Source organism: Oncorhynchus kisutch, linkage group LG18 (genome assembly GCF_002021735.2).
Source record: "Oncorhynchus kisutch isolate 150728-3 linkage group LG18, Okis_V2, whole genome shotgun sequence".
NCBI classification, from domain to species: Eukaryota; Metazoa; Chordata; class Actinopteri; order Salmoniformes; family Salmonidae; genus Oncorhynchus; species Oncorhynchus kisutch.
Genome location: NC_034191.2, coordinates 16,081,721 through 16,093,377, shown reverse-complemented (window position 1 = coordinate 16,093,377; position 11,657 = coordinate 16,081,721). Strand labels below are relative to the sequence as shown.

General features: G+C 41.0%; 1 protein-coding gene across 1 annotated transcript; it reads right to left on the bottom strand.

Moving 5' to 3' along the window:
* Positions 1–3,941: 3,941 nt before the first annotated feature.
* On the bottom strand, positions 3,942–11,304 carry LOC109909307 (ATP-sensitive inward rectifier potassium channel 1-like). Its single transcript, XM_020508386.2, has 2 exons — positions 11,061–11,304; positions 3,942–5,746 (listed from the first exon to the last, which is right to left on the bottom strand). The coding sequence occupies exon 2, from the start codon at positions 5,727–5,729 to the stop codon at positions 4,608–4,610; it is 1,122 nt and encodes a 373-aa protein (XP_020363975.1). The 5' UTR covers positions 5,730–5,746; positions 11,061–11,304; the 3' UTR covers positions 3,942–4,607.
* Positions 11,305–11,657: the final 353 nt, after the last annotated feature.

Below are 11,657 nucleotides of genomic sequence, written 5' to 3'. Positions count from 1 at the left end.
CCAAGAGATGGCGTTTGAGAAATGTTACATCTCCCAAATTCACATATGGGGGTCTGGAATCCAGGATTGATAGTCTGTGACATCAAAATTGAAGTTATAAACAGATTTTGTTTAATTATATTTGTATTTTTATTTGTATTATATTTGTAAAATTGGTCCCCTCCTCCATGATCAAATCCTTAAATGCAATTGAAAATGGTGTAAAGTGACAAGCAATTTGCTAAGTTAGTAAAGGTACATTTACGTTACATTAACAAATCGTTTTAGGCAACGTAAATAGCTAACTTTAGCCAGCCACCCAGAATGAAACACACTAACATTAGCAACTGCGTTAGCTACCTTAGAAGCTAGCTAGCTAATGTTAGCTAGCCTGGGTTGGAAACTAACTAGCTAACTAATGTTAGCTGCCATTTTTGTTAGCTAGCTAGTTTCCAACCCAGGCTAGCTACTGATACCTAACTAGCTACCTAACTTTAACTTAGCATATAAAATGCTCACCGACGTGTCGTCCAAATTGTCCAAGTCCTACTTCCTCTTCACTGATCTGTGTTAAAAGTCACCCGTTAGCTAGCTTCTGTTGACTGGTCAATTCGGTGACCTCTTGTGCAATTTAATGTGAGCTAATAGCTAACTAGCTACTGCTAGAAACCCATTGAGGCAGAAATGGTTTAGCTAACGTTAGCTAACGCTAACATGCCTTCTAGTTGACACCCTTTGTTCCTGACTGAATACATCCAGTATCTAACTTTCAAATCACTCTTTGGGTACAGCGAGAACCATCCCCTCTCTCTCTATACTCCCAACACCAGGCTCTGTTAGGCAGGTCATAAATTCCTGGAGGAGATTCTCTCCTCATGGCCAGAGTATAAGAGAGTGAGTTTTCATAGAGAGAACAAAGGAATTTCTTCCACCTCACAGAACTTGAGAACCAAACAATATTCATGTTCTGGAGAATGTAGAAAAGGTCGGTGACGTAGCCAGCTACGAACTGGTCCGTTTGGTACAATTTTGTGAAACTCATGAGAGACAATACAGCCATATTACCATAGCCCTGTTTATACAAGAGTCTCAGTTATGAGGCTTACATCTAATTGTTGTATAAAATTAATGAGTAAAGTTTAAACTATTTGTGAAATTATGTAATGTGATTTTAGACTGTTTAATGAAGGAAACTCCAATTACCTTTTGAGTTTACCTAAATCAGAGGCCTGCCCATGAGCGCAGACATTGAGCTGGCATCATGGGACCACCCCTTTCTGCTCCTCCGATTATAACCCCACCTTGGGAATTTAACTTCAGACCATGCTTCTCTCAATGAATAATTCATATTTTATTCCAAAGACTTTATGACTGACAGACTACGACAACTTTTTCATGACTGGACTCGTTTTTCAAAGTTCGAACTGGATGGCTGGAAAGTGTAAACCACTGCGCATGTGAGGAGGGGGATTCCCTCACCAATGCATATTTTAACTTTCTTCCCCATTTGTTTAATAAAATGTGAGCAAGATAACACACAATTAATTCATACATTTTTAATAATAGTTACTGGAGGTTGCTTTCTGGCATTGGACTCATCAAATACCTGCTGAATACACATGCTAGCTCACTATCTATTTTTGCCCCTTTAACTTGGTGCATTGTTTGAGAAGTGCAATGAATTGGTGGTGTGTTATTTGCTTTTCATTTGTGACCTCGACTTTGAAGTATCTTTTGGGCTACACCAATAGAGCACATTTCTGCAGTCCCTTTTCCACTAACCTTGTGGCACTAACCTTGTCACGTTCTAACCTTAGTTCTTTTATTATGTCTTTGTTTTAGTTTGGTCAGGGCGTGAGTTGGGTGGGTTGTCTTTTATTATGTCTTTGTTTTAGTTTGGTCAGGGCGTGAGTTGGGTGGGTTGTCTTTTATTATGTCTTTGTTTTAGTTTGGTCAGGGCGTGAGTTGGGTGGGTTGTCTTTTATTATGTCTTTGTTTTAGTTTGGTCAGGGCGTGAGTTGGGTGGGTTGTCTATGTTCTTTTTATATTGATTTGGGATTGCTGTGTTCGGCGTGGTAAGGTTCTCAGTCAGAGGCAGCTGTCATTCGTTGTCCCTGATTGAGAATCATACTTAGGGAGCCTGGTTTCACTTTTGAGTTGTGGGTGTTTCTTTTCAGTGTTAGTGTTGGTGCCACACAGGACTGTTTCAGTTTGATTACTTCACGTTTATTGTTTTGTTCAGTGTTCATTACTTTATTAAAAAACATGAACACTTACCACGTTGCGTTTTGGTCCTCACCTTTTTCCACCACAGACGATCGCTACAAACCTTGTAGCCTTGTAGCTACCAAACAGAGATCAACAGTCCTACGAATGTGACAATTATGAAACATCCCTTTTTTCTGGTTGCATTAGACCCGAACAATCCCAAATGGCCAAACGTATTGCTTTGTCAGTGCATGGAGATGTTGAGGATGCTCCACAAGAGGCACAGGAGACACTACGCGATATCACATTGAATAAGGCTAATGTATTGGTGAATTTTGTTTGAGGCTGCTGGACTAGTTTAGTACATTCATGTCATACATTTTTTTGTGCTTGTTTTTTGTCTTTATGTTTCAGAGGACTGGCAGCAACATTGTGTCTGTGGTGGAATAATATCAAGCTTAACTTATGGCTGAGATGGGGCCAAATGAAGCAGATGTTTGAGAGACATTCTGAGACCATGGGACAGTACATGAAGAGGCACTGGCAATGTTTGTTCATTTTGCAAATCCTTTTTCCAGAGTTGCTACTACACTCATACAGAACCACAGCATCTAGGAACGTCTCAGCCCGGTCGAGCTTGAGGAAATAGTACTTTCTAAAGTAGCGTGCAGAGTCAAGAGGTAATTCGAGGGCTCTCACCATGAAATAAAAAGGGTTTTATGACATACCCTTGCTCAGAAGCCTGAAACAGTTGTTTTCTGACTCAATTATTCTTGCCATGACAACCACAGAAGTGCAAGGATGGGTTCTTGTATGACATAGCCAATGGAGACCTTTTTATTTTTTAAATGTTTTATTTAACCCTTCGTTTACCGGGTAAGTTGCGTTGAGTTGATAGAGTTTACCCAGATACTTTTTGCTCTAGTGATTTCACTTCAAACCATTTCAAGATTCAAGTTATTAATCAAGCAGCATTTGAACAATTTCAAGCTGATTTTTATTGATAATGTAACACTCAAGCAACATTATTTACTTCACCTTCCCACACAAATGTAGTATTTGTGTCCTATGGTAAGCCACATGTGCATGAGATTTGAATCAAATCACGTTATTTTTAAGCAATGGACTTCCAAAATCTAAAATTAAATCACTGGTGAAGTATAATCAGCTGTTTGAATGCAGTCAAACGGTGAATGGCTCACAACATCCCATTTTTACACATGAAAGAGAATTGGGACCCCCCTCTGAGGGGAAAAATTTACAATATCATCAGGCAAAAGATAAAGTTCTGGGGTATTGACAAATTATGACATGTTGTGTCAGTGAAGTAGCTTGTTCTAAATGGGAATAAATATACAAGTCAAATGTCTTTGATCGTTACCAACGTGAATGACAATGTTCCAGAATTTAGCAAACTCTTCCTACTATTTCTTTGATTATCAGCCTTATGACACCTTGGGTCTGAGTAGGGATTTGTTAGCATATGAAGTTGCTGTACCTAACCTTGCCCATGCCCCAAAGTTGGTATATAAGGAAAGGCTTATAGATTTTACGTCCTACTACTCACTCAGTTTCAAAAGCAGCATGTGTGCTCCAATGAAGCATTATCTTGGGGATGTCCTTGCACGTCACAGTTATAATGAATATGTGTTCTAATGTTGTTTCCACTGGGGGAATTCACATAATGTACTGTAAGTTGCTTTGCATAAAAGTGTCTGCTGTTGCATATTGAAAAAAGCAGTTTGAGTCATATCTGGATTGTAAATGTTTTTAATACAAATATGAATTTTATAGTCTCTTCAAGTGTGATATCTTCAAATTCTTGTCATCAGTAGATTCCAGCTTCAAAAAGCTGTTCCCTCAAGAATGTGTCTCATTTAACTTGTGGTAAGACAACTCAAGACATATATTCCTAAAACAAGCGAAATAGTCTAATACAGCTAACACTTGATAAGTAAATCATTCTTAAAATAGGATAATATGATTTTTATTTGGAAATTTTACACCCTTTTTCCTCCCCAATTTCATGGTGTCCAATTGTTAGTAATTACTATCTTGTCTCATCGCTATAACTCCCGTACGGGCTCAGCAGAGACGAAGGTTGAAAGCCATGCGTCCTCCGAAACACAACCCAACCAAGCCGCACTGCTTCTTAACACAGCGCGCATCCAACCCGGAAGCCAGCCACACCAATGTGTTGGAGGAAACACCGTGCAACCTTGGTTGGCGTGCACTGTGCCTGGCCCACCACAGGAGTCGCTGGTGCGCGATGAGACAAGGATTTGTAATCAGATTTGTAATTTTTGCAATGTTAAACTAAAAATAGCTATTCTATGGGCACAGCCGAAGAACCATTTAGCATCCATTTTTCTAAGCGTGTACAACCTATAACTGTCTTCTATTCCTCAAGCCACATAAGCTCACAACTTGGTCATATTAGGTTGTTCTAAGTTATCATTTGCTTCAAATTCCCAGTTGTCGATTCCGTTAATGGAGTGGAGGTGGTGTCCCTTCATGTTGTGGAAGCAGTAGGAACAATGTGCAGTGGCCACGGGCACCACTTTGGAGAAGTTGGAGAAGTTCACTCTGTACTTGCCCTCTTTACTGCGGGAGATGATTGGCAGGAAGCTGTAACCCCACATGATCTCCTGAGGGATGAAGGAGGTCCTGACCTGGCAGGCTGAGCTGGTGGTCTCGGCTGTGCCGTCCAGAAAGACCACCAGCTCAAACTCCTGCTTATGGAGTGTGTCCACTGCCATCTCAAAAAAAGGGCTAGTCTTGTCAATCACATGGTAGAGTGTGAGAGGGCACACAAAGAAGAGGTTGTCCTTCCCAGCGTCCACCATGAACTCAATGTTCACCTGATCCATGATGATTGTCTCCCCATTGGGTTTGTTGGTTGTCCTCAACAACTTGCCATAAATCTGGCTCCCGATCATCAGGGTCTTGCGTAAGTTGGCCACTCTTATCATGAGGCAAAGGAAGTCCTTCTTAGGACAGATGACAGCTGTCTGACTGAATGTGATGGTCTTGGCCCTTTTCTTAGGGATGGAGATCTTGGCGAGGATGATTCCACACATGAAACAGTTGATGATGGAACCTATGAGAAACTGGGTAATGATGAGGGTTACAGCACCAGAACAGTGAGGGGTGATGACGCGTATACCATACCCGATGCTGGTCTGGGTCTCCATGGAGAAGAGGAATGCTGTAATGAGATCGGAAACATTTTCCACACAGTACTTGTGGCCTTTTGAGGGGTTCTGCCAGGTCAGGTCCCCGTTGCTCCGGGCGATCCAGAACCACAGTAGTCCGAAGATGAACCAGCTCAGGGTGAACGAGACGGTGAAGAAGAAGAGGACAAAGCGCCAGCGGAACTCTACGAAGGTCGTCCAGAAGTCCACGAGGAAGGCAAACTGGTTGCCGCATTTCACGTTACCAAATTCAATGTTGCATTGGCCATATTTGGTCACCAGCCGGGTTCGGCGGATTCTTCGCTCCACCAGGTGGTCCTGGATGCGCTTCCTGATGCCAAACATCATTTTCTAGGTCCTGTCTTCTGTTAGAGATAATAAGAATATGTTTGTGAAATAGTTCATACTTTACCTAATTGGGTTAAACTGACCTTCATTTTCATCAAAATATCATTATATGAAACAACTCACTAGCACAAACACCTCAGTAGTCTATGATCAATGGAATGACTTCACATACCTGCCCCAACCACATTTCTCTACTTACTAGCAGTTGCTGTGCATCACTTGCACATTTTAATATGCACTTACATTTTGTAATCCTGGGCACATGCCATAGTTAAGACCCAGATGATTGTAACGTTATCCATTAGCCTTTTACTATGTTTAAATCAGTGATTTTGACTGTAAAAATACAATTTTGTTATTTTAGGGGGAATTGGTGTAATATCTTAACAAATATTTAATATCAATAGGTTTGTTTAGTTTGGTGTCTCTTGCACAATGCTAGACCTGGTTTATGTGCGTTTTGCTGAATACAATGTTAGACCTGGTTTACTGGAGTTGAGGTGCAGGGGTAGACCTGTTTTACAGTTTATGGATATTTAGGCTTTGGCACATGTAGACCTGGCTAATTGAGTTCAAGAACAGGTGCAGACTTTGGTATGTAAATTGGAGCTGAAGTATAGGTGAAAACCTGGTTTGTATAAATATTGGGGCTGAAATGCAGAAAAACAGCATTTTTTCTAACAATTATGGCTTGCATGTAGCAGTAGACCGGTCAAAGGTCACAGGACTAAGATATGCAAATAACAGGGTTGGAATGTGCAGCGAATAGGTGGATATAAGTTACTGTCTTGGAGAATATAGGCGGAATAACAAATAGTGCATTTAGCATCAGGATATGGGTGTATGGGTACTTGATTGTATAAATATTAGGGTTTAAGTGTGTGGGTAAGTGGGCTAAGGTATATACTGTACACAACATGACCAAAAGTATGTGGACACCTGCTCGTTGAACATCTCATTCCAAAATCATGGGCATTAATAGGGAGTTGGTCCACCCTTTGCTGCCATAACAACATCCACTCTTCTGGGAAGGCTTTCCACTAGATGTTTTAACATTGCTGCAGGGACTTACTTCCATTCAGCCACAAGAGCATTAGTGAGGTCGGGCACGGATGTTGGGTGATTAGGCCTGGCTCGCAGTCGGCGTTCCAATTCATCCCAAAGGTGTTCAATGGGGTTCAGGTCAGGGCTCTGTGCAGGCCAACCAAATTCTTCCACACCGATCTCGACAAATAATTTCTGTATGGACCTTGCTTTGTGGTCGGGGCCATTGTCATGCTGAAACAGGAAGGGCCTTCCCCAAACTGTTACAACAAATTTGGAAGCACAGAATCATCAAGAATGTCATTATATGCTGTAGCATTAAGATTTCCCTTCACTGGATTTAAGGAGCCTAGCCCGAACCATGAAAAATAGCCCCAGACCATTATTCCTCCATAACCAAACTTTACAGATGGCATTATTGCATTGAGGCAGGTAGCATTCTCCTGGCAGTTTTGAACGTGATTGTGAAACGTGATTCATCACTCCAGAGAACCTAATTCCACTGCTCCAGAGTCCAATGGCGGCGAGCTTTACACCACTGATCTTAGGCTTGTGTACGGCTGCTCGGCCATGGAAACCCATTTTATGAAGCTCCGGACAAACAGCTGATGTTGCTTCCAGAGGCAGTTTGGATCCTGGTAGTGAGTGTTGCAAACGAGGACTAATTATTTTTTACACACTATGTGCTTCATCACTCGGTGGTCCTGTTCTGTGAGCTTGTGTGGCCTATCACTTTGCCGCTGGGCCGCTGTTAATCCTAGATGTTTCCACTTCACAATAACAGCAATTAGAGTTTACCGAGGCAGCTCTAGCGGGGCAGAAATTGGATTAACTGACTTGTTGAAAAGGTGACATCCTATGACGGTCCCATGTTGAAAGTCACTGTGCTCTTCAGTAAGGTCATTCTACTGCCATTGTTAGTCTATGGAAATTACATGGCTGTGTGCTCGATTTGATACATCTGTCAGCAACGGGTGTGGCTGAAATAGCCGAATCTACTTTGCAGGGGTGTCCACATACTTTTGTATATACTGTATAGTGCAGTTATTTGGGCTGTGGAATAGAGGTACATATAGGCAGAGCTGTAGCTAAGAATAAAACATATATTTTTTACATACTTTTCAATATAAAAGATAAATATGGATCATGTTAGGGTTACTAATGGCATTTGATTTGCATAGTGGCATGCATGTCTGGGAACAATCTGGGAACAAACAGGTTAGTTAAGGCCTGAAATCATTCCAAAAATAAAGTTATTGTTGAAATATATCACTCCACTAGCCCAAATCAGTCAGATAACCATAACCTACCTAAAAGCATCCTCATCTAGCCTACTACAACCACATATAGTGGCTTGCAAAAGTATTCACCCTACTTGGCATTTTGCCTATTTTGTTGCCTTACAACCTGGAATTAAAATTGATTTGTTGTGGGGTTGTCATTTGTAAATCATTTGATTTACACAACATGCCTACCACTTTGAAAATGCTAAATATTTTTTCTTGTGAAACAAACTGAAAACTTGAGCATGCATAATTATTCACCTCCCCAAAGTCAATACTTTGTAGAGCCATCTTTTGCAGTAATTACAGCTGCAAGTCTCTTGGGGTATGTCTCTATAAGCTTGGCACATCTAGCCACTGGGATTTTTGCCCATTCTTCAAGACAAAACTGGTCCAGCTCCTTCAAGTTGGACGGGTTCCGCTGGTGAACAACAATCTTTAAGTTATACCACAAATTCTTAATTGGATTGAGGTCTAGGCTTTGAATAGGCCATTCCAAGACATTTAAATGCTTCCCCTTATTAAACCACTCGAGTGTTGCTTTCGCAGTATGCTTAGGGTCATTGTCCTGCTGGAAGGTGAACCTCCGTCCCAGTCTCAAATCTCTTGGAAGAATGAAACAGGTTTCCCTCAAGAATTTCCCTGTATTTAGCATCATCCATCATTCCTTCAAATCTGACCAGTTTCCCAGTCCCTGCCAATGAAAAACATCCCCAGAGCATGATGCTGCCACCACCATGGTTCACTGTAGGGATGGTGTTCCTCGGGGTGATGAGAGGTGTTGAGTTTGCACCAGACATAGCGTTTTCCTTGATGGCCAAAAAGCTCAATGTTGGTCTCATCTGACCAGAGTACCTTCTTCCATATGTTTGGGGAGTTTCCCACATGCCCTTTGGCGAACACCAAATGTGTTTGCTTATTATTTTCTTTAAGAAATTGCTTTCTTTCTGGCCACTCTTAAAGTGGTCCTATGGACAGACACTCCAATCTCCGCTGTGGAATTTTGCAGCTCCTTCAGGGTTATCTTGGGTCTTTTTGTTGCCTCTCTGATTAATGCCCTCCTTGCCTGGTCCTTGAGTTTTGGTGGGTGGCCCTCTCTTGGCAGGTTTGTTTTTGGTGCCATATTCATTCGATTTAAAAAAAAATGATTTAATGGTGCTCAGTGAGATGTTCAAAGTTTCAGATATTTTTTTATAACCCAACCCTGATCTGTACTTCTCTACAACTTTATCCCTGACCTGTTTCGAGAGCTCCTTGGTATTCATGGTGCCGCTTGCTTGGTGGTGCCCCTTGCTTAGTGGTGTTCCAGACACTGGGGCCTTTCAGAACAGGTGTATGTATACTGAGATCATGTGACAGATCATGTGACATGACATGACTGGTTGTAGATTGCACACAGGTGCGCTTTATTTAACTAATTTTGTGACTTCTGAAGGTAATTGGTTGCCCCAGATCTTATTTAGGGGCTTCATAGCAAAATGGGTGAATACATATGCACGCACCACTTTTTTGTTTTCAATTTCTTAAAATTGTTTTAAACAAGCTATTATTTTTATTTCACTTCACCAATTTAGACTATTTTGTGTATGTCCATTACATGAAATCCAAATAAAAATCTATTTAAATTACAGGTTGTAACGCAACAAATAGGAGAAATGCCAAGGGGGATGAATACTTTTGCAAGGCAACCTGTAGCTGCATATAGGGCGGCAGGTAGCCTAGCAGTTAAGAGTGTTGAGACAGAAACCAAAAGATTGCTGGGTCGAATCTGACTATGTGAAAAATCTGTTGATGTGCCCCTATATTGTACTTGCTCCTGTAACTCACTCTGGATAAGAGCATCTGCTAAATGACTAAAATGTTAATTATATAAAACTGTCATAGTAACAACTGGTAAGGTAAACTCTTTGATGGATGGTCCCTGGCAAGAAAATGTTCTCTGAATAAATGTGGCCTGTGTTTCTGCCAAGCTATGCCAAATAGTTGGATGGTGGTGCGACTGTTAAGTCCTAAATGACCAGTGCAGTAAGCTTTGTTCCTACGCTCAAAGCTATGAAATGTCCTTTATTTCATAAACCGAAATCCGATAGTCACACACGGTTCTTTGTTGAGAAGCTTTGGATCTCACAAAGCCTTTCACACGTAATCATGATTCCCCCCCAATTGTTACTGTAAGGTGATATAATGAATGCCAAGATCATTTGAGATTTACTTTGATACAATGCTTGGCTGATGCTTTTCAATAATATACTTTTGAAATAGAGTGATCATTTTATTAGTACAGTGTGGTTCAGTTGTCACTAATAACCAGGAAAACATTATAATCATTTATTTAAAGGTTGTGCAATCAATGCCAAGGGGAGCCATTTCCACCCTTGTAATCATCCGTTTGTGATTAAATGCAATGTTATTCACATTTTGATCTTTCAGCCAATTAAATAAATCACTCAATATTTACACTGATAAATGTAGGCACATGTTGTATGATTTACTTCTACGGTGAGAGTTCAGAAAGTCAGCTACTTCTTTTCCCCTTTTGGAGAGAGACCGTCCCGACTGTACATTTCTCATATACCAATAGCAATAAAAAAATTGGCCTCTCAAGACCATTTCCTTTTAATGTTAAAATCCTCAACACTATACAAGACCACAAACTAACCCCACTACACACCCACCTGTATACAAAGTTTGTAGTGGAGTCAGATCAGTCATATAACATACAATAACAAACAATATGTTTACTGGCAGACATGCCACTCTTCACTCATAGGGTTTTTGTAAACAACAACGTTAGCGGAATGTCAATTAAAAATATATGCAGCACTTTTGTTAAGGGAGAGTAGCCATAACGGCAAGCTCACCTTAGCCTCAAAGGGGGTACATATCAACATAATTGATGTCATTATTACACTGTTATTATAATGGGAGAATACAAAGCAAAGTTTTCCCTCACTGGATGATAATGGTCCAACTAAGATGATGTCCTCACTCAAGCTGAGCTTACCTGTCAGTGTGTAAACTGTGGAAATCCAAAATTGTGTTGCACATTGGTTGCCCTCTGTCGCTGTCTCTCTCAGCCTGGTCTCTGGTGTGTCTTGTACTTGGTGTTCTGAGACCTTTCGCAGTGCTACACCTGTGTGCTTTTATAAACCCTTGTACTGGTGGGACTGGAATCACTTCAGGTGATGTTGACACGCACACAAACATGAAGTACCTGTCCCGCCCTCCAGCAGGGCTGTTGAGTGGGTATGAGTTTACCCCACACAGCGCAGGTACCCAGGGCCAGCCTGAATACCCTGTGTTACACCACCAATGTCTGCACACACACACGCACGCACACACACGCACACACACATGCACAGGCACACACACCACACACATGCTTGTATTTAATGTTGAAGGGGTAAATAAAGATGTCATACATTCATGCTACACACACATCAAATCAAACTTTATTTGTCACATGCGCCGAATACAAGTGTAGACTTTACCTTGAAATACTTACTTAAAAGCCCTTAACCAACAGTGCAGTTCAAGAAAAGTTAAGAACACATTTACCAAGTAGACTAAAATTAAAATTAAGAATAAAAAGTAACAATAA